Source organism: Python bivittatus, unplaced genomic scaffold, assembly GCF_059951505.1.
Source record: "Python bivittatus isolate LINGU-HERP-01145 unplaced genomic scaffold, Pbiv_v1 ctg000370_np1212, whole genome shotgun sequence".
Taxonomy (NCBI): Eukaryota; Metazoa; Chordata; class Lepidosauria; order Squamata; family Pythonidae; genus Python; species Python bivittatus.
The window spans coordinates 3404961-3427363 of record NW_028277062.1 but is presented as its reverse complement, the minus strand read 5'-3'; the positions used below and the strand labels follow the sequence as shown (position 1 = coordinate 3427363).

Below are 22403 nucleotides of genomic sequence, written 5' to 3'. Positions count from 1 at the left end.
CCTCCCAGGATTTGTAGATTACATTTAAAGATTAGGGAAACTAAATGCAAGCCAGCAGCATTAATTTTGTTATCTCTTGATAACCACTGTGGGTGATTATCAAGAAATTCATTTGGAAATTCTTTCTTTGCGCAAACTCATGAAGGGATGGTCCTAATTTGGCATTAAAATCTCCAAGTAATATAATTATAGCTTGAGAATACAATGTGGTTATTTCTTCTAATATTGTTTCTAGGCATGTCCAGTAATCAGGATTGTAGTAGGGGGATGTGTTTGGGGGAATGTATACGTTTACCAGCATTAACCCAGACTCCTTATATCTAATTTTCACAGCTAGAAAATGCAAACGTTTATCTTCATTATATAATTTCTCCCCCTGCCACTGCAGTTCTTGTTTAATAAGGACACATAGTCCGCCAGAAGGTCGCCCTTTGCTCTTTATCTTCTGGGCAGGGAGTCCCATCCATTATATGCCCGGAGGTTGTACCGGTTCATCCTCTCCAGTTAGCCAGGGTTCCTGGATGGCGATTACGTCGAATTTAGAACGGAAACCCACTGGTTCACCATCAGCCGCTTCTCTCCAGCCAGCCATGTCCCAAGTCACAATTTGTATAGGTCTCCCAAGGACAGAATATCCTGGGTGGGGTGGTTGACTAAGGACTGAGGGTACAGACAGTCAATTTGTTTCTGGAGCTGGGGCTGTATTATCAATACTTCCCACGTAAACACAACTATTATAAGGTTCAGCTTTCCTCATCATAGCTTGTGACTGTTGCTCTTCTCTATCTTGGGTGCCAGTATTCCAGATTTTGATCCGCTTCTGGTGTTTCTGCCGACAGTAGAGGACTCAGTCCATCCCTCTCATTTTCTAGTTGCTGCACTTGAAAGTGACTGACATCAAGTCGGTGGCTCTTATCAGAAAATTGCTCCGACTCAGACTTTCCCACAATGGTGTTAACTTGTGATGATATCGAAAGGCAAGATATAGATGAGCGCCCCTTTGCTGAACGGAATCAGGACTGGGACCCACACTAGGTTCAACTGGATAGTGTGACTCTTGAGGGTGCTCAATCTGGTTCTCCGATGCCAGGGATATCAAGTCACCAGCTAGAGTTTCATCCTCTAAATGGTTAATTAGGACTTGTGCTGTAATATCTCGCCGAGCGTCCTTTTCCTTTGTGTGTTTCTGCTTTGGACTGGTGTGCCTTCTCCTTTTTTTTATTGGTGATTTTGTGCTTTCAGAAACTCGGCTTAGTAGCATTTGCACAGAAGAGCAGCTAGAGGGGAGCAGGGTGCTGAGAGTTTCTGTCGCGTTAGTTACCGATTTCAACATTGGTCTCACTGTTTCGATTCTGTTTAAAATCAGTTGTCGTTCCCCTGCGGGGAGGGTGGCAAACTGATGGATTAATTCTCCCTCATCATCCAGAAACTGTATCTTTCCATTAAAGGAATCTGGGATCTCCTTTTCATCATCCTTATCTTGTTCTGTCCCTGTTAATGGAGGAGTTCTTTGCTTTACAGATCATGAAGTTACGTTTAGAGTTTCAGGGTTCACATCCGCCTCCCTCGCGGACTTGGCTCCCCACCCAGGCTTTAGCAGAGACTGAGTCTGGGTGCTATGAAACACACGTCTTGGCCGGATGTGATATTTCCTTAAGGGATTTTCAAGCCTTAAGAGCATCGATGGTAAAATAATCTGACCAAAAGTTAACAATATTCTTTTACATCCGTGCCTACTAGGGAGCCAAGAGATCCCTGTTGTTTGTTAGAATATACCTTACACTGTAAGAGTTGAGAGAGAGAATTCAGTATTACTCGTCTGTTATGACACCCACCCCTATAGTGTGTGTGTGTGTGTGTGTGTGTGTTGTATCCGCAACTTGGAGTAGAATCCTATGTCTCTGCAAAACCAGCCTCTCCTCCATATCTTCTCTGTCCAAGAGCCCCCTTGCCACCTGTGCTGTCCGTGAATTAGGGGTAAGATTTGGAGCATGGGCGTTACTGTTTACTTTCTTATCTAATTTGGAGATATAATTTCCCATTAGAGTCTTTAATTCATCTTTTTATTAGCTTCCAAGAGCTAATCAAATATAGCAAGGACTGTTTGTGCTGTTCAAAGACAGTTCATGGCAACCAAATCCAGGTCTCCTTAATGTGGCTCTTGATGTTATCCATATCCTCCCCCCATCTCCTGTTAAATCCTCATTTTCAGTGGAAAGGCAATCGTCCATATCCCAGTCTATTGAGGAATAAGAATTATTAGCGGAGGTTACAAGGGGAGAAGAAAAAAGGGAAGGAGACTTACAGTATCCATTGGCTGGAATAAATCCTTTATCTTTGGTTGCCTAAAAGTCCTTGCAATCTTATCTTGTTTAGGATTTCTTCTTGACTGTGTGTCCAGTTTATGTCTCCTTTTGAACTTTCTTTTCAAGTTTTTTGTTTTTGCTTTCTGATCTTGCATCCTTGGGTGGTATTCAGGGTTGTAGATGGTACTCTCGCTTCAACGGCAGGTGTCCGAAGCTAGTGGGTCCCGAGTCCAAGATCTAAAATCCTAATCCTATCTAATCCTAAATCTGAATTCCTAAAATTACTACTCCTAATAAAAGAAATTAAAATTACTAAGATCACTAATTAATACTAGATAAAATGAACTGTCTTAAAACTATATGTAAAAAGTAACTAAAATAGGAGGATTAGGAGCTCGCTAAAACAGCTGTCACTCGGTGGCCATTTGCTCCGCCCTCAGGAAGTTGAAAAAAAAATCCCAGAAAATAATCACTCATGTATCACTCACCAGGAAAACTAATCAGAGTTCCACAAAGTCATCTGGAGTTGAGTTCCAAGGAGAATTTACCCTTTAAACACTGGCTGGCAGAGTTTGGTAGACGGCCACATCGTGTGAGACATACTCCCTAATGGCTTATTAGATGCACACATTAGAGACAGAGACAGAAATACTCAGAGGGAGAGAGGCTGTCCCGTGGATTTCCACTGTGGGTCTGGCCGGCTGAAGAGGGAGGAACCGCAATCCTCACCTGCCCCCCCATTTCTTGTTATCTTCCCCAATTAATTCCAGGCCCCCTTGCGTGTCTCCCCACCACCCCACAGGACACCGGACGGAAGTCCCCTCCTCCCAAACCCAACCGCTTTGCCAGATGACGTGCCTTATTTCTACAGAAAATAACTCATCCCTTGTAGAGGTTGTGAAATAGCATTTTCCCAGCCGTTAGCAGCATCTGTCCTCCTTTGTCCTTGATGTATGGTGTGGCCCAAGTTGAATACTATGACAACTACGTCACAACAGGTCACACAATTACGACACCAGATCAACCACAGCATGTTCTTTTCCAGCCTTCGTTACAGGAGCGGGAGCTCCTTCCTCAGATACAATCACTTCTTGGAAGTATTGCTAATGACAGGAATCCTACATTGCTAAAGCACCCTTGGCTATCTTTTGCTGCAGACCCTCCCCACCCTTCCTCTCCTGCCGGAGCCACTTCAGTCCCAGCGGTTTTCTCAGGGCGGCCCTGGGGGAGGCAAGCAGGGAGAACTCGCAGGCTACCTCCACGCTGGAAGCCTCCCTGGAAGCGGAGCTCACCTTGCCAGGATCGACTGAACCACCAAGCAACTAAGCCAGCCAGGTCCACGCAGCGCTAACCCTCCTCAAACCCCAGCCGGGTTAAAGTAAACCCAGCTTAGCCTACTGAGCAAAGGGAGCCCCCAGGTCTTTAACTGAGCTGGCTGAGTGCGTTGGGCAGAGGGGGAATGCTGGCTAAAGACCAGGAAGATGGGGTTCAAGTTCTCCTAGTCAACCAGCCCCCTCCATCCTGGGCAACCGGAAGCCAGCCAGGTGCCTCTGGAGCTTTGCTGCCTCCCTCCAGCTTTCCTGAAGCTGCAGGGAGCAGGCAGGGAAGCCACCAGGGTCCTGCCAGAACCAACACTGAGGGCTCCCTGGGGCAGGGACCCCCTCAGCCCCATCCTGGCCTGCTGCAGCAGCTGTCGACCAGGACTGGACCGAAGCGCATAAAGTTGCTTCCCATGTCTATGCTCTCTCCCGCAACACAGCACGTGCCAAACATGCGATGCACGTCCACTGTTGGTCCCTTCTGAGGGGCTCACGCTGCTGGAAGCAAACGGCTCGTACGCGTTCCTCTTTCAGCCAGGAGCAGCGCCTCTTCCCATAAACGCCCCTTTCACAAAGGGGGCCCTTTGGCCCTGAACTGGGGCAAACAGAGATTGTAGAATGAGGTCTCTTCAAAGGAGCCAAGCCCCCGCCAGGAAACCCACCCCTTCGCCTGAGCTTCCTGCTGGCTGAGCGAGCTTGCTCTGCCGTAGTGGTGCGGATCCAGAACAAGCAGGTGGTGTCCCTCGGGGCCAGAACAGACCCCCAACAACCCCTTGGAGGCATGGTCCCAGCCTCCTCCCATCATCACGGGCCCCCCACCTCCCTGAAAGTGGGCATACAACGTCTCCAGCTCCTGTTCCAGATCTCGGCCGTTGCGGATGTGGACCAGTTTGCCCGGCACAGCGTAGAAGGAATCCATACAGAGAGCTGCTTCCACAGTGCCGATCCAGTCCTGTGAGCCTGCGAACGAAGGAGGCTTGTCCCCCATCTTCACCAGGGAATCCTGGATCTCCCTCAGGGACGGGACCGGGCAGTGAGCAGCTTCTCCTCCACCGGCTGCCACCAGCCAGGAGCACATCATCTGGAGGGTACGGTAGCCGCAGCCCCACCCACGGTCGTCCACACCGTCGCAGCCATAGTGGTAGTACCGGTAGGGGCCGGAGACAAGGGCCAGACGATGCGGGCGGCCAGGAGGGGGAAGCCCCAGGTGGACGGCGGACAGCAAAGCCATGTCTGAGGCTGGACGGCCTGCAACAGGACAAGAGCAGGCGTGTGAGACAGGGAGCTGGCCAGAGGGGTGCCTGCTGTGTCTCCTGGGTCAGACACTTCACCTGGGAACTGAATTTACCCGTTTTCTCACTTTGGACAGCACAGTGAACCCGAAAGCCCAGGCCAGAATTTAGCCAAGCTCCGCATTCTGGGCAATGCAGCCTCTGGGGATGCGTGAACCCAGCGACAGCAACCCAAAATGTTTAGTGCCAAGACCTCCTTCAGGCCACTCGCCTTGGCACTCCAAATGCAATATTTACCCATCCATTTTGTTATCCATCCATTTTGCCACACACGCCCCATGTTATCTTCAGGCAGGGGAGCCCTTGAGGGGGTCAAAAAACTCAAGATGGCACAGCCGACGTATGTCAAAAGGGGGCAGGGCTTCAGTTGCACAGTCATGGCTGATATCTTAATTTCTTTGACCCCCCCCCACGGATGTTTTTCTTCTGTAAAATAACAATACATAAATACGCTGCCCGCAGAGACTTTCTGAGCCCGCTGCACCGGGAAAAGCACCTCCCTCCTCAGGGTCCCGTGAGCCGGCCCAGGAAGGAAGCGACCTTGGGATTCCGACCCCGGCGTTGGGCCGCGGGGCCCCTGGAGCTCGGCCGGCCAGGCCTTCGGGCCCACGTCCTTGTCCCCTTTTGTGGGGGTAAGCGGGCTCATCGGCTGCGCTTCAGGCGGTCCGGGCGAGGCAGCCGCTTCCCCACACCGAGGGCGGGCGTGTCGGCTTCCCGCTCAGAGGGCGTCCTCACGCGGACCCCGGGCGCCGCCACCGGCGTGAGAGCCGGGCCTGGGGCCGAAGCACCGCTCCCACCCAGACGCCCGGACTGCCCTCCCGCCCCCGGCCGGCGGCCCGGGGGGATGCGAGGGGGAGGCGGGGCGCCCGGCGAGGTGGGGCGCTCGCTCGCGCTCCGCAGACCAGTCCGCGTCGCGGCGCGTGGACTCACCTGGCCAGCCCACCTGCAGCCGGAAGCGCCGGCCAGGAAGCGGCCGCCTGGCCACGGAAAAGGGCCGCGCTCCTAGAGCGCCCAGCCTTCCGGGCTCTCACAGACCATAAAGAAAAGCGAGGAGAAACCGGTCTGGCCTCCTTCCGGCCGCCTCCGGAAGTGGGCGGCGGCCATCTTGGGGAAGGCCGCCCAAAGGGCGCGCGCGTCCCCGCGGCTCTTCTCTTCGCGCCCACGCGGGCACGGCGCCTCCCCGTGAGGAACACCCGCGCGCCGGATGCCTGAGAATCGCGCTCGCGCTCGGAGCTGGCGCGGCGACAGGCGGACTCTCGCGGGCAGGGAGCGCCGCTCTATATCTTGCGCCTCTGCGGTAAAAGCCATCTCGCGGAGGTCCTGGAGTTACGAAAGTGGAGAGTGACGCTCCAGCCACGTGACGGCGGAACTTCTGGGCTCCTGTTTCAGCCATCGAGCCCCGCTTTCCCTCTCCAGATATTTAAGACTTCAGGTCCCATAATTCCCAGCCAGTGCCCCCTTCCAGCTCAGCCCGTGCTCAGTCTACATCCACACATCGCACTAAGGCAGTGTTTTTCAACTTGGCCCCCTTTAAGATGGGTGGACTTGCTGGCTGGGGAATTCTGGGAGTTGAAGTCCACCCACCTTGAAGGGCCAAGGTTGAAAAACACCGCGCTGAGGCGCATTTAAAACGGGTCTGCCAAGGAAGCCCCAGTTCGCGCAACGCTCTACGCCGACGAGGAGCCACGTGCGGCCTGCCCCGCTTGGCGTCCGCCCCGACCGCGGAGGGGCCCGGAAGGGAGGTCCCCGCCGCCCCCCCGCGTTCCGTCCCTTCTCGCCTCCAGTTCCCGCGCTGGGGGGCAGCGGAGCCGGCTTCCCGGGGTCCAGCGGGGTCCCCGTCCCCGGCTCGGCCGGGCGCCGCCTGCCCGCCCCGCCAGACCCTCCGCGGTCGCGGGAGAGCAGCCGCCGCGCCGCGAGCACGATCCGGGTCTGCGCGACCCGGGGCAACCGCGCCGACCGGGAGCGGCTTCCTTCCAGCGCGCCGCGGGGCTGCCTCGCCCGCCAGCCCGGACCCTGGGCTGGGGCGCAGCCGAGGCGCCCCTCCGCCCCCCGGCCCCGGCCCCGCCGCCTCCCCCGGCGCGCAGAGCAGCGCTCCTCCTCGGCCGCTTGCCCCTCGCTCCAGCGGCCCGGCTGTCTCCGGCCGAGGCTCCCGCGCGCTTCCCGGCTTCAGCGCTGGAGATGCGGAGGCATGTTCCGGGGGGGGGTCACCCAGGGTGCCATAAACGACTGCGCCGACCCCCCCCGAAGCTCAGCAGGGGCACACCGTCAGCGCTGGGAGGGGGGCAGCAAGTCGGGGAGGCCACGCAAGCCACTTCCACGTTGCTCCGGAGCAGCGGTGGACCCCACCCGCACCCCCACCCCCACCCGCTTCGAGGGAGCCGCTGCGCCTGGCTCGGCTCAGCCCTGGCCCGAGGGCAGCAAGTGAACTCCCCCTTGCAGCTCCACACCCGGCAGGCAGGCAGGCGGCTCTCAGCTCCTGCAAGTTTCACTTTTATTGCCCGTGTTTATTCAAAAGTAGAAGCTGCTCGCCCTCTCCTCCTCTCCTCTCCTCTCCTCTCCTGCCCGCCCGCCCCCATTAGGGTTGCCGCGTCCTCTGGGAATGAGCTCCCCAACGGGGCACCCTCGCCGGCCACCCCTCACTCCTCTCCTCGTTCGAATCCTGCCCCCGGTTTTCCCAGGGGCTCCATGGCTTTAGAGGCAGAATCAGGGCAACTTAATCGGAAGCCAGTTAGTGGTTAGTAGAAGCATCTTTTGGAGGAGAGCAGTAAAATTCCTCTTTTTGCAATTGCTTGTCGTTTATAATCAGCGATGCTAATGGCACTGGTGAAGAAACCCTCCCAAGGGCTGGGAAATGGGTGAAGGAGCTTCTCTCCCCCCAACAGATAATCCTAAGGAATGACTTCACGGTGGGGCAGGGGAGAACTGGACTGCAAAGAAGGCCCCCAAGCAGCCTGTCCTGGGGAGGGAGTCGCTGTTGAAAAGGAAGTTTATCCTGGAAGGAGGCCTACTCCCGAAGAACCACGGCGGGTCACGCTTCCACTCCGTTTTGAGCATTTTTGTTAAAGGCATCTAAAAGGGCTTGTTTCAACCATTTCGAGCACAAAACTGGGCTTGAGAGCAGGCTGTCCTGGGCTTGAAACGCCTCCAGAATGCTCAAACCACCCATTTCAAACTCAAATTGGGAGCTTCGCAAAACGTTCACGATCAAAATGGTTCACAAACTGAATACACTCCCCAGTTCTTGGTACGCTGGACTGCAAATCCTGTCGCTCTTGCCCACACGGTTAACCACCACCAAACTGGCCCATGATGGAGGCTTGGGGGGTGCCAGGCTTGGTAACGCCAGCGCAGAGTCTTGGTTGAGGTTAGGATCGCCTTGTAGTCCAAAGGCGCAGAGAGAGAGGGGCCTGTCCCAGACGTTTCTTTTGCCCAAAGTCAATGCCCGTTTCCTTTCAGCAAGGAACCCATCCTCTGCCTTTTGCCCAAGGAAACGCACAAAAATATTTCTGGCTCCGGGAACCCAGGGGAGAGCTCAGAAGAAGGCCCTGTGTCTCCAGTGCACAGGAAGAGGTCCCAGAGAAGCCAGCTGAGAGACCCTTGCTTTCTCCAGTCCCATCAAGACACTCCCATGAAAGTTGTCCCCAAATGGAAGACACTCGTGTCCTGAAGTACAAAGAAGAAGCAGTCCCTGATGTTCCTCTCCAGTTACAGCAACCCTTCTTAGCTGCCCCAAATTTATTCTTCTCCCCCCATGTTCTGAAGGCTCTTCAGCAAAGCCACACTCAGCACGACCTCCTTATTTCTTCCCCACTCCAGAGACAAGGCACGTTTTTGTTCTTTGATGACCTGGGCTTTAGGGCCCACTGCTGGCCACTTACAGCTCGGTACAGGTGACAGGGGTCAGCCCATGGATCAGCAAGGTTGGCCCCAGGCCAGAGGTTAGAATCTCCAGCTGTTCCAAGTAGCGCTCGTATTGAGAGGTGTCCGCAGGAGGCCGTGGCAGATAGAGGAACCGCACAGCTGTCTGGCCACCTTGCTTCAGCAGTAGACCATTGACCGAAGTCAAATACTCATCTGTTACACAGAAAGTGGCTGCGTTCAAGGAAGTCTCCCCCAAGAGCTTCTCCGTATTGGGAGGACAAGGTGGGCCTTGAACCTCAGAAGTGGTTGACCTCCCAGTCCCCACGTGCTGGTGGTGGCCATGGAGGGTGACCACTTGGTCCCAGGTCACAATCTTGATGGTGGCCTTAATTCGCAACTTGGTCAGCAACTCCCGCAATTTCTCCTCCTTGCTGACCCAGCCCACATCACCCGACTCCACACAGAGGAAGATACGCAGCCGGGCACCTTTCCAGGAGTTGACCATGGTGAGGATGCAGGCCATCTGCAGGAGAAAGAGGCTGCAGATGTCCACATAGGTTGGTGTGTTCGGGCGCAAGAGGTTGAGGGGCCAGACATCAATGTAGCGGCCTTCAAGACGCTTCTTGGAAGCAGAGGATGATAGCAGGTCCTTCTCCAGAAGATGGAAGTAGCGGGCCAGGCACACGTTCTTATGCATCTTCACCGCGTCCGAGATAATGGCCACGTACTCAGATGGTTTCACAGCCCGCTGGTTGGCTGTGACCCGCACTGATGGGAAGTGGGCTTGGAGCGCTGCCAGGTCCACCCCAAACTCGTCATTCTCCCGGGCTTGGCTGAAGGCTGGGTCCTGCAGGAAGTAATCTTCAGGGACGCAGTCATCGTAGAAGCCCAGGACGAGCGTATTGGGCTTCATCCCCCCTGCGTGGACAAGAAAGCACACAAATCGTGTCAACCTCTGGGGGAGCAAATGGTCTCACCAGGTTCAGGAGAGAGAGAAAACCTGGGTTCCCCCACTGCACTAACCCAGGCATGACACAGCACATCGACCATGGTTTATAATCCAGGGCCCCAAGGAAACACAGCCAACATTTTGTTCTATTGAACAAGGAAAGCTTGGCTTAGTGTGGTAGATGGCTCCAGTCAGAAAGACAGGAATACTCTCACCACATCAGCTACCAATGTCCCCCCCGCCTTATTATTGAGCAACCCTTGATTTTCCCCCTCCTTCCGGAGGCCCTGAATGTGGCTACCAAGCGAAGGACAGGGACTTGGGTCCAGGAGGCCTAGTATGGTTTGGTTCCCCAACACATCTGGCTCGTCTGTTGATGGGAAGGAGCAGGGCTGCCTGGGGGAGGGCGTGGGGTGGCGTGTGGCCCCTGGGCCCATTAATGCATGTCTTTCCTGGCGTGCCCTCCATTCCCAGGGGCTCTGCGGGGCAAACAAGGTCAACCTCAACTCAGACAGAGTACTAACTCCCAAACTCCAGGGACGTATAACAAAGTCAAAAAAATGTAAAACTCTTTACTCCCCAATACATCTGGAGCTCTACCCACCTAGCACAACCCCCACCCCCCACCTCACCTAAGCCAGTAATCCGGAGCAGGTGCTGGGTTCCCTGCCGGACCGACGGAGACAACGTCAGATCCACAAAAGCCTTGATGTTGAGCTTATCCACCAGACTGAGCCAGAAGTTGTAGTGAGCCTGGATGGGATCCGAGGGCATCGTGTCTGCAGGAGGAGCAGCAAAGGCTGAGCAGGCCATTGCCAAGACCCACTGGGAGGGCAGGTATCTAGGCCAAAGGGACAAAAAGGGCTCTGGGGGCAGCCCCCAAGCTGTGCCAGACACCTGCCCCTGCCGCTGGGTCTTTCTGAACCCCACTGAACGCATCCAGGACACGTGGTGTCCCTCGGAAGAGGAGCACCCAGGAGTAGGCAGGCCATCCGTGCCCCTGTCCAGGTCCCCTACCCAAGTCCCCGATCTCCACGTGCCCCAGGACAAAGAGGCCTCCTTTCTTCAAATGGTTGATGAACCTCATCAGCTGGGATCCACCCCGCGGGTTGGCCACCATGAGCAAGATCTGCGGCCGCCAGAACTTGACGTGATCCTTCCGGATGTCGAGCAGCAACAGGTACTTCCGGACCTTTGGGGGAGGAAGAAGAGGGGAAGACATCCAGGCTGGAAAGAGCCCCCCCGTGAACCCCACAGGAGACATTTTCCCCTCGCCTTCAGCTTTGGCCGTACATGCTGCGTTCTTCTCCACTTGGTCACTAAAGTAGGTCTTGTTCTGCTTTTACAATGCCTGCTTTGCTCCCGCCCTCTGCATGACATGCCTCAACCATTAACCACGAGGCCCCCTTGATACCCCCAATTCCCCAACCTGCATGGATCTGCGTGGCCCTTTCTCAAAGCAGTCTCACCTTCCTGCTCAGTCGGCCTCACCTGGCAGCAGAGTGGTGCTGTCAGTATCTCCAGCCCTGAAAGGAGCCGCTTGCAGGGATGAGGCAGACCCTCCCTCACTGCCGCTGGAGCAGGCCCCCCACGTTTTATGCCCCCTTGGCAGAGGGTGAAGCTGGCACCCAGCATCCCCAGCCTGAGGCTCCTCTTCAACGGAGGGTCAGCCCCCCACCTGCATCGCACCTGGTGGAAGATGAGTGCCTGGCTGATGTAGCCCCAGGAGGAAGCAGCTGAACGCAGGTGGATGAAGCCCAGGAGAAGCAGCATGAGCCCCAAGCTTCCAGAGGCGCCCGCCGGGCTGATCAGGAACATCATCACCAAGCAGGAGACGATGCCAAGGAGACACGTGTGCCAGGAGAAGAGCTGGAAGGTAGGGCTGCGGAGCCAAGGGAGGGCACATGGCTGGCAAGGTCCCTTCCACCCCATCCCTCCTAGGATTCAGGGGGCGAAGGGCACAGCCAAACCCACAGGCCCCTGCGAAGAGGCCCTGGCACGCCTGTCACCCCAAGGCAGAGAGTCTCCCTCTCGGGCAGCTTCACCCACCGGAAGTTGGGAGCGGAGGCCCACTCGAGTGCCAGGCAGGCCAGGTCCACGGCAGCGTAGGCAACCAGGTAGAAGACGGTGACGATGCCAGCAATGGTGTTCAGCTTCCCGACCAGGAGCACCAGCTGGGGAAGAAAGAACTTCTTACAAGGGCCAGGAAAAGCCACCCCAGCTTCTCCCCAGCCCCTCCAGCCAGCAGGCAGGTCCCTGTGCAAGCCCGGCTTCCATCCTCGGCCCTTCGCAGCTTTGCCCTGGCCCTGGCTCTCAGGACTCCCTCTGGCCCGACTGCCCGCTTAGGCCCAGAAGGGGACAAGCCGTTTGGCGAAAGAACGGGACAAGCAACGAATGATATTTCGCCCTTGCAAGCCTGCATAATTAGAGTCTCTTTTGTCTCATTCTTCTCTGAAGTCCCCAGGGTCGTGAGTATGGGCTGGGGGCTGAGGGAGGAGACCCTACCTGCGCGAGGCCCCAGGTGTACAGGACGGCCCCCCAGGGGTTGCCTCCCTTGGAAACAATCTTGGCTGGAGCCAGGACAGCCCCTGCAGCGAGAGAGAAGCAGCGGCTAGATGGAGCCCCCGGCAGGCCGCAGGGAGGGTCCGCCAGGGGGGCTTTGAGGGGTCACTCACCAAACAGGTCATCCTTGGCCAGGGCGTGAAGGATGCGGGAAGCGCCAATGAGGTTGCTCATGGAAGCCGAAAGGGAGGCGGAGTAGATGCCCATCAGCACGAAGGGCGGCCAGACGTTGATGGCCCGGAAGAAGCCGTAGTCGCCTTTCAGCAGGGCTCTGCGGGCAGGCCAGATGGGGGCTTCGGCTTCTCCTCTGCCAGAAACCCTCCCCTTGACGAGCCCCACCCAGATGCACTGCCCCACCCCTTCACATCACTCTTAGCCTTCCCCCTCCCCCCGTGCTTTGGGCGACCCAAGAGCCAGCCTCGGGTCCGGGCCCCCGGGTCTGCAGCTGAGCTGAGAGCGGAAAAGGCGGCTCCTTGCGCCGGTCCTCTGGCTTGCAAGCCTGCCGCGGGTCGCTCTCCACGTCCCCACTCACCTCTCGCAGGTGAAGCTGGTCATGAAGAACAGGAAGAAGTAGATGACGAACGTGTACAGGACGGCCACAATGGTCCCCTTGGGGATGGAGGCACTGGCGTTCTTCAGCTCCCCTTGGAAGAAAGAACCAAAAAGGCTACGTTCCCCTCCCCAGCCTCCCCAAGGAAGCCCTCCGAGGACCCCAAGCCCCCCAGGGCCCGAGCCCCTCACCTGACATGTTGGAGCCGGCCATGATGCCCGTGCAGCCATTAAACATGACGGCAAAGACGGTGGCGAAAGACATCATGTTGTTGGTGGTGTAGTCCCGCGAGTACATGGCTGCAAGGGGAGAAGCCACACCATCACAGGGGGCGCAGGAGACGGCTACCTCCAACCCCCCAGCTGCCTATGGCCCTCCTTTCCTCTGCCTATGCCCCTGCCTACCTCCTTGCAGCTCCCCATCTTGGCCAAAGGACAGCCCAGCCTTCCAGAGGGAACTGGGCATCTCCTCCCCAGTTGCAGTGGACCGCTCGCCCCTCGCCCAGGAATGCCAGGGCTGAAAGCGGGCCCTCAGCAGCCTCCCTGGGGCAGAGAGGTCAGACCCGTCGCCCCCCTCCCCCAACCTGGTGGAAGCGGTCCTGGCCTTCCCTACCGTACAGGTTGTCCCTGAGGGTGGAGACGTTGAAGCCGGTGAAGGAGGCATTGAGGCTCTGGTTGCCGTTATGAGAGATCACGATCTCCCGAGGGGAGACGGTGAAGAAGCTGACGAAGATGGTGACGAGGACCAGGTTGACCAAGAGGAAGATGAAGAAGGCAGCCCTGGAGTAAATCTGGGCTCCCACCAGGCACACCAGGAGGCAGAGCAGCAGCACCAGGGAGCTGTAGAGGAAGCTGTACAGGTAGCCCTGCGGGAGGGTCTTGGCGCCAGGCGGCTCCGATCCATCTGGGCAGGAGGAGGAGGAGAAAGGGGTGCTAAGCAGGGGCATGCTCTCGTGCCCGGCGCAGAGCTGGCCAGATGGCCTGCCCTCGCCCTCCGCCCGGCCCTGGGAGTCCGGCTTCTCCCAAAGGGGCTTGGGGCCCACCTGCTCCAAAGACATCCAGGATGGCTTCTACCAGCCCAAGGACGTAGACGCCGCAGGCGCAGACGTTGGCCAAGTAGAACATGAGGCCAATGCTTCCCCCAAATTCGGGGCCCAGAGTCCGGCTGATCATGACTTGGGGGGGAGGGCAGTTAAGGCAAAGTTTCCATGAAAAAGAAAGGGAGACCCCCTCAGAAAGAGACAAATGGCCATCTGCAGAAGCAGGGTTGGAGACTCCTGAGGCCATGGGGTCTCTCCCTCGTGCTGGCCTTTTGGGGCCCTGGGTGGGGCCCCTGGGCAGCCCCCCATCCTCACCCTCTGCCTGCAGGTTGCTCAGGCAGCAATAAGGGACTTTAAAAGGGGCTTTGAAGGAGCTGAGAGGCACTTTGAATCCTCAGGTGAGATGCCCAAGTCCCGCATCAGAGGTGGGCTGGGGGCACAGCCTGGGCTGAGCTCGTCCCCCTTCTCCCAAAGGAGCAAGGATCCCAGGGGCCCCGTCTCCTCCTCCAAAGCTCAGCCGGTCCATGGTCTGGGGGAGCAGGGGGCACACTCTGTAACTCAGGCCGGGATTGGGACGTGCCAGCACCGGAAGAGCTAAGCAGGGTTGCACCTGGCTGGTACTTGGACGGGAGACAGCCGCAAATCCCAGGATTGCAGGCCAGGCGGGAGGGAAGGTAGTGGCCAGACACTTCTGCGTCGCGAAGCCATCCGGAGTCAAGACTTGGTGGCCGCTTTCTAGGCCAAGCAGCTGCCTGGCCTCTGGCCGGGCCCTTCCAGCTGGCCCCGGGCCCAAAGGATACAGTATGCCCCGCCGGCCTGGACAGCTCCGTTGGTGGAGATGGCGCAGACGGAGAGCACCGTCAGGGAGATGATCAGATAGGCCACCACCAGCATCAGGAGGGACTGCAGGAAACCGGCGTGGCCCACCACGAAGCCTGCAAAGAGCGAGCCGGTCGGGAGGGGAGGGGCGGGGCGCTCTGGGCTTGGCCCACCCCCCCTTGGCCCTGAGCGCAGTTTTTCTCGGCGGAACAGCCGGAGCTCGGCCAAGCCGCCCTGGCGAACCTGACCCCGCCCCGCCCCGCCGGAGCGGCTCAGCGGCCAGCGCTCCGGGCGGTCCCCAAGGCAGCCTCCCCAGCCCGCGAAGCGCCGCCGGGCCAGGGGCTGCCGGCGCCCGGAGGGGAGGGGAGGGGAGGGGAGGGGGGAGCGAGCGAGCGAGCGAGCGGCGGCAGGGAGACGCACCGACGCGCATGAAGACCACGATGCTGAACATGGAGAGGACGGTGGGCACGACGACCCCGAAGAAGGTGGAGAGCTGCCGGGCCGGGTCCGGGGGGCTGCTCCCGGAGGCCGCGCCCACCACCAGGGGCGCCTCTTCCTGGGCGGCCCCCGCCATCTCTCCGTCGCCCGGCGCCCGAAAGAGGCGGTCGCTGAGCAGAGGGGAGCTCTCGCTGGACATGGCCCGCGGGCGCCTTACCTGCGGAGAGCGGGGCGCGATGAGAGGCTGCCGCGGCCCCCCTCGCCCAGAGGCCACCCGGCGCGGGAGGCGGGAGGGGACTTCCGGGGGAGGGCTCTCTCGAGGCGCCCTGCGGGGCCGCGCGGCTCCCCGGCGGAGCTTCCGCGTTCAGAGGAGCGGCAGCCCGGGGCCCCTTCCAGCCCAGCCGCCCCGCGTCGTCGGCAGGGGCGGCCGGCCGGGGCATCCAAGTGGGAGCCTCCTTCTCCGAGCTGCTCTGCCGGGCAGAGCGCGGCCCTCGGCGGGCGCGCGGGTACCGAGGGCAGCCCCCCGCTCGGGGCGGGGCGGGGCGGGGCGGGGCGGGGAGCCTCGCCCCGGCCGCGTAGAGGGGCGCCGGCGCAGCTGCGGAGATCGCCGCCGCCGCCGCCGGCGGGGCGGGGCGACGGCGGAGCAGCTGAGCGCCCGGCCGGCGGGGGGCTCCCGAAAGCCGAGCGGGAGGCGCCGGGCCGACCCCCCCCCGGCCCCGGAGACCGGCTCCGCCAGCCCCGCTGCGGCGCGGTTCCTCCGCCGACCCCAGCCCCGCACCGACCTGGCTGTCCGCGGCGCTGCGGCTCCGGGGCGGCGGTCACGGGCTCTGCATGTGACTGGCCCGGCCGGGCCCTCGCCGCCGGGATGCATCCTCGCCCGTGAGCTCAGATCCTGCCGGGCGGGGGCGGGGGCGGGGGCGGGGGCGGGGGGCGGCGCCAGAGCCAGAGGGGCGGGCGGGGGGCGGGCTGGCCGGCGGCTCGCCGGGCGTCTTCCGCAGCGCGCGCACCAGCCGCCGTCCGCCGGGGAGCCTCCGGGCCGCCTTTCCGCGCCCCCTCCCTCTGGCCGGGCTCCGCAACGGGGCTCCGAAGAAAGTGCCGGGCGCCCCCTGCGCGCCGCCTCTCCGCGCGCAGGGCCCTGTGGCCGAGCCGCCCTTGCCGCCCTCCTGCTCTCGGGCGGCCGCAGCCTCGGGGCGCCCCCGCTTTCCTTCTCCCCGGGCCGCCGTGGACCTTCCCAGCAGGCCGCACGGGGGGACGGGACCCCCTGCGCTCCACACACGTGACTGCTGGCAAGGAGGGGGCCTTGCAATACCTCCCCGCCCCCCAAATCGCAGGGAGCTCTTTTCCTGATTTTGCCCGAACCTTTGGTCGCCCGGTGGCCAAAGCTCTCTGGGTGGTTTAGCGTGAAAGACAACGGCAAGGTGGCCGTTCCAACTCTAAAGCAGTACAAGTGAAAATACTGTGCAGTGAAAAGCCAGCTGAGGCTTGGCGGGGGGCGGGGGGGCGTGCGACAGGGTAGCAAGGGCTGGCGTTGACAGAGGGGGTGTGCGCAGCTGCCCCGGCTTCCTCGGCCAAGGGGGCCTCGCAGCCCTGAATCCCTCTTCCCACCGGCAGCCCAGGGGTGGCAAGGTTTGGCCTGGCCCAGGCAGCACCGCCCGCTTTGGCCTCCTCTTGCTCCCCGCTATCGCTGGCTGCGAAAACCACACCACCACACGTGCCCAATTGCTGCACGGATAAGAGACCGAGATAACCCCGGCCCTTTGCCGCCACAGGGCTGGCTAGATCTGGAGGCAGGGAAGCCCCGGGGTCAGGCCTGACCGGCTCACAGCCCTGCGCATGGCCAGAGCCCCTGCAATCCAGCTGGGGGGGGGGCGCAAAGCCACAAGCGCCTCCAAACTCTGCCGGGCCTTGTGGGGCAGAGGGGAGCAGGGAGGCCCATCACTTTCTTAATCTCCGGCCATAATGGCCCCATTGAGGCCTGTCCTTTGCAAAACACTTGCCAGCTGATAACAGAGACAGAGGTAAAGGAATGCAAACATGGAGTGTGATAAAACGCTTTGTCCCTCCTGGAGCCACTGCCCTCTGGAATTCCCAGGCACCACCTCCCCCATCAGGCTGGGCTCCATTTATTCTCCTGCCTGGATGCTTTGCCCTGTGGGGAGTGGGGCAGAGGCGGCTGGCAGAGGAGGCCTCTGGAAGACAAGCAGGGAACTGTGGCAGGTTGGCTACCGCCGCGGAGCCAGCAGCATCTGGACCACTGTTTAGCAGCTTAGCAGCTGTTCAAGGTCAGGCAACTCCCTGGAAGAACAGAACAAGGAGGCCAAGGGGGTAAACCCAAATCCACGGAGGCAAAGGTTCTAAATCAGAAATTATTTCATTTTATTTCATTTTATTTCTATAGCCGCCCTTCTCAACAAGCGACTCTCCAGTTGATTCCAGTTTGGTCAGACTCCCGCACGAGTACACCATGCAGTTCTGGTCATCCCAGTTTAAGAAGGATTTGGAGGAACCTGGAATGTGACAAAACAGGTTCAGAGAAGGGCTAGAAGAAGAATCAGGGCTGGAAACAGGCCTCCAGAGAAACGTTGACTTGTGGGGGGGGGGGCTGAGGGAGGGAGCAGGAAGGTCTTAGGTCACAGAGAAGAAGGTCCAAACTTTTTCTCCCTCGTTCTGGAGCGCAAGGCACAGAATGACGGGTTTAAGTTTCAGACGGAACTGCTTTGCTGCCGGTGGGCTACGGCCAAGCCAGAGGTGCTGAGCAGCAACGAGACAACTCTCGCCTCTTGAGTTAGATCCCAGAGACAGAAGGAGGTGTCTTGCTCTACTGTGAGCTCTGCAGGGCTTTCTTCTCACGCCCCTCCTGACCACCCCTTTGCACAGTCCTGGAAGGGCCCCTTCCAACCCCAGGATTCGAGGAGGGTCCTCCCTCGCTGGGCTGGGGAAAGGGAGAAGTCATTGTCTCCTTCGCCGAGCCATTCCGCAAACTGGCCAATTCACCTGCTACTGTGCGATGAATCTAAAGCAGGGTTTCTCAACCTTGGCAGTACGTGCTGGCTGAGGAATTCTGGGAGTTGCAGGCTACTCATCTTAAGGTTGCCAGAGTTGAAAACCACTGATCTAAACAGGCAGCAAATCTGGAACCAGATCGATACATGGAGGAATGACTTGGATGTCAGGGAAGGTTCTGTGAAGCTGCAAAGTGGTCTTCAGAAAGCTACCCACTGCGTGGACTGATCTGTGTCCAGGCTGGTGGCGGGGGCAGAGGCCCCGGGGGCAGGCGGATAGCAGAGCTCTTTCTCATGTCAGGGGGTCTTTTCTGGAGCCTCTCCCTAAGAGGGAGCTCTGGGAAGCCCCAAGGACAGTAGGACGGCAGATCTCCAGATCGCCAGTTTGAAGGTTGGGGAGGAGGGAACCCATCTGAACATCTGCCCACCTTGAATGGCCAACCTTTGGCCAGATATTTTGGGCTGTCTCCCTCTTCCTGAAAGGAAACGGGCGCAAGCTGTGACAGGGAAAACTGGAGCAAATCCAGGCTGACTTCCTGTGGGTCAGGCTGGCCGGCCGAGAGGCAGCTGATCTGAACCCGGCACCAGGTGTTCGGGGCAGCCTCGCGCGAGAGTCCCCTGCCCCTTTCTCACCTGGAGCAGGCAAGCCAGTTGCTGGCTCCGCCTCCCGCCCCTTCTTACACTGAGGGAAACAGTCAAGTCAGCATCAAGCGAGGGGCCTGAAGCCCCTGCTGGAAGCTCCCTCCTGCTGTAACCCCCGGAGGACCAAGCTCCGATGAGCATGCTGGGAATTCTTTGGCCAGGCTTGCTGGAATGTGGGAATTGGGTCCCAGCCGGGCTGGAGGAGGCTGCTCGATCTATGGGCTGATGGAGTTCTTATGGGGTGCGCGCCTGGTGGAGGCGGCTGGCGGTGTTAGAGCTCCCCCTTGTGCTGGGTTCAGGTTGTGCTGGGAACGAAGTTCGGCCGGACTGGCCCGGGGAGCACCGGAGAAGCTCCACCCTCGTGAAGTCCCCGAAGGCTGGGGAGGCAGGACTGACCTTTGCAGAACTCCTGCTCCCTTCCCTCCCTTCCCTTCCCGGCTTTCCTTCCCTTCCCCTTCCCCTTCCCCTACTGGTGCTTACTTGTTTTTGACGGCCTTTTCTACCAGCTGTCCCAGAACAAAGGTTAAGCAGACCCGCCTCTAATTTCCAAGATCTTCTGAGTTGCTGCTTGTAACTTGGTGTAACTGTCCTCCCTTTCAGTCCTCTGGAAACTCCACAGTTTTGCTAGAGGTCAGCAATTTTACCTCTGAGCTTCTTAAGAGTTCTCAGGTTGACCCCACCTGGCCCCACTGATAAGTACCTACATTGTTTCTCAAGATATCCTGGAGCCTCTTTGCCTGTTGCCTCCATTTGCTTTAGCCTTCAGTTCCCTCCCTGAGAAAGTCAGGACAGGCTCTAATAGGGGAGGGATACAAAGAATTCACGGGCTTTCTCCGTGGTCTCCTGACCCTTCCTGAGTTCTCTCTTTTGCTGCTGAACAGCCTGAACGCTTTCCCAGCCATTTCCTGCTTGGGATCATCTGGAGAGGCTCTTAAAGTTTCACCTCAAGGGTTTCCCTGCATGTCCCTCTTTTTTCCACCTTATTGTGCCTTGAAGGGGCCTCGGGGCTCAGCTCTGAGCACCAGCACAGGAGCCCCGGGACGCCTCGCCTTTTCGTAACGTTCCGGCTGCGAGGCTCTTCGTTCTCTTCCTTGCGTGTCTCCTGTTGCGCCCTTCCGTGACCCCGTTTCCCACGCTGGCCCTCGCAGAACATCTGCGCCTTCCAGACCAGATGCTGCCACCCGTTCTTGGCTTTCCTGCTGGTGATGGGGAAGGGCTGCTCTGCTCCTGAGGTGCTGCTGTGGGCAGCAGCCTGGATCCATCTCAGTTCAGGCGGGGGCCTGTCTCCCTTGCGCAGGATGGTTTTGTCCCCAGAAAGTCCCCGAGCCAGATCGATCCAGCCCCCCGCCCGGTGCCGAGACCCCTGAGCTCTGTGCCACCAGCTACCTGCAGACACGGACCGTGGGACGTTTCTGAAGCCTCGGCTGTCCTGCAATTCTTCCTGTAAAATTGCCTCCTGGCTGCAAGAAACAGCTCAGAAAGAGCCTCTGCCGCTGAAAATGGGAGACTCCAAAAGGGCTCAGTTGCATTGAGAGACGAAGGACTAGATCCTGCCCTGCAAGGCTCCACACTCGTGTGCTCTTTTCACAACCCACAGGTGGACTGCCGCTACAGACCCCTGCGCGTGACCAGGGGGGGGAGAGCCGGTGCACGGCTGAGGCACACTCAGCACCCCGTGGCTGGGCTGCTGCAGCAGAAGCCTGCCCGGGTGTTCATTGCCGCACAAACCCCTGGCATGCTTGGAGAAAGGGCACTGAGTGGGGCTACCTTCGGTAGCCAGGGACTGTCTGGACACCCTGGACCGCAGGTCCCATCGAGCCCGGTCACCCTGGGTGCCAGCGAACGTTTCAGCTGGAGAAATAGAACTTCCAGAGAAGCAAGATCCCCTGGGCAGCGGTTGCTTTCCCCTTAACAACGGCTACAACACCCCGTTCAGTCCCTCCTGCAGAACCCGTTAAAGAAGGAGGGTCTTCTGTCTTCACATTTCAAGATATTGCTTTAGTTTATTATTTTATTTAGCTATTTATTGTTTTATTTAATTCAATGCAATTGGTATTACAAAACAAAGGTCTTTGCTGATTTGCCCTCTCCCTTGTTCCCCTCCCTTGATCCTCAAAACATGTAACAATTCTATAATTCCAAAGTGTGGTTTCTGTTCTGCCAAGGGATATTTAATAAAATCACAGAATCCCCGGGCGGGAAGAGACCGTGGAGGTCACCTAGTCCAACCCCCTGCCCGGGGCAGGAAGCCTCAGACCCTGCCAGACAAAGGGCCGTCCGACCTTGGCCTGAAGACCTCCAGCGATGGAGCCACGCAGCCCCGGGAGGGAGGGAGGCTCTTCCGCTGCTTCAGCGCGCTCGTGGCCAGGAAACTCCTCCTCATTTCGAGGGTGGACCCCCCCCAAAAAACGTCCACTCCTTGGTTCTTGCCCCGCCCCCGGGCCCTTTGGAGAACTAATCCCCCCCTCCTCCCTGGGGCAGCCCTTCGAGGCTTGGAAGACGGCGCTCGTGTTCCTTCTCCTCTTTAGGCCAAAAGCATCCAGGTCCTTTATCCGGACTTTGCAGGACTCAGCCTCCGAGCCCATCCCCGACCCGGTGGCTCTTCTCTGCCCCTCTCCAGTTCCTCAGCGTCCTTCTTGCATTGAGGTGACCAGAACCGGACCCCTCACGCCAGGCCCGGTCTGGGCAATGCAGCGTAGAGCGGGACTATCTCTTCCCGGGATCCGGACATTGTGTATCTGTCAACGCGGCTGAAGATCGCCTTGGCTCTTTGGGCAGCGGCAGCACATTGCAGGCTCATGCTTAATCTGTGCTCCACCAAGGCACCCGGATCCTCTCGCAAATACTACCGCTGAGCCAGGTACCACCTGTCTTGTACCTGCGCGTCTGGTTTTTCCTGCCAAGTGCAGAATCTTGCACTTCTCGCCACTGAAGGACGTTTGGTTGGATCGGGCCCAATGTCCAAGTCTATCCGGCTCCTCTTGAACCTTGAGCTTGTCTTCTGAGGTGTTAGCAATCCCTCCCCCGCCCCCCAGCTGTGTGTCACCTGCACATTGGTTGAGCATCCCTTCTGTCCCCATCTAAGCCGTTTATGAAGATGTTGGAGAGTTCTGGCCCCAGGATGGAGCCCTGGGGCTCCCCACTGCACCCCTCCCTCCATCTGGGACCACATGTTGGCTACAGGCATTCAGCCATGTTTCCATCTGGTAGTGGGACCCCCCCATCCCAGATTGTTCCATTTTGTCAAGAAAGGCTACGGCCGACCTTATCAAATGCCTTATTGAAGTCCCATAGCTGGATCCTGCCCCTTCCCCCCGCCCCCCACTCTCCTGGGGGATCTGCAAAGCCTCCAGGACTGGGAGCTGGGGAATCTCCCCCAAGCAGCAGCAGGGGGCCTGCAAGGGGGACACTTCTGGGGAAGGAAGAGGAGGAGGCTGATGGAGCTGCCCCCCAGTTCCCTCTCCGTGGCCTCCACCCACAGTCCCTCCAAGACTCCAGGCAGGCCTGTGCCAACGTCTCTGGGCCCTGAGCATCGCCAGGCATCTGCCAGGCTGGGGCTGCTTCCCCACAGCTCCTCAGCTTGACCCGGGGTGCCTGCTTGCTGGCCCCTTCTCCAAATTGGCT

The 22403-nt window shown here is 58.9% G+C and overlaps 2 protein-coding genes across 3 annotated transcripts; both read right to left on the bottom strand.

Annotated features, from left to right (window-relative positions):
• Positions 1-458: 458 nt before the first annotated feature.
• On the bottom strand, positions 459-5984 carry UFSP1 (UFM1 specific peptidase 1). 2 transcript variants are annotated; one of them, XM_025174398.2, is made up of 3 exons: positions 5848-5933; positions 5155-5343; positions 459-4873 (listed from the first exon to the last, which is right to left on the bottom strand). In XM_025174398.2, exons 2-3 carry the CDS (start codon positions 5294-5296, stop codon positions 4194-4196), a joined length of 822 nt encoding a protein of 273 aa, XP_025030166.2. In that variant the 5' UTR covers positions 5297-5343; positions 5848-5933; the 3' UTR covers positions 459-4193. The 2 variants fall into 2 exon arrangements, with proteins under 2 accessions (XP_025030166.2, XP_007440287.1); XM_007440225.4 differs by lacking the exon at positions 5155-5343 and having other exon boundaries at positions 5848-5984.
• A 1973-nt stretch (positions 5985-7957) lies between these two features.
• SLC12A9 (solute carrier family 12 member 9) lies at positions 7958-16073 on the bottom strand. Its single transcript, XM_088142064.1, has 14 exons — positions 15918-16073; positions 15118-15352; positions 14679-14813; positions 13882-14013; positions 13452-13742; positions 13031-13138; positions 12822-12933; positions 12403-12560; positions 12233-12315; positions 11777-11901; positions 11417-11609; positions 10745-10919; positions 10360-10506; positions 7958-9696 (listed from the first exon to the last, which is right to left on the bottom strand). The coding sequence occupies exons 2-14, from the start codon at positions 15332-15334 to the stop codon at positions 8792-8794; spliced, it is 2781 nt and encodes a 926-aa protein (XP_087998190.1). The 5' UTR covers positions 15335-15352; positions 15918-16073; the 3' UTR covers positions 7958-8791.
• Positions 16074-22403: the final 6330 nt, after the last annotated feature.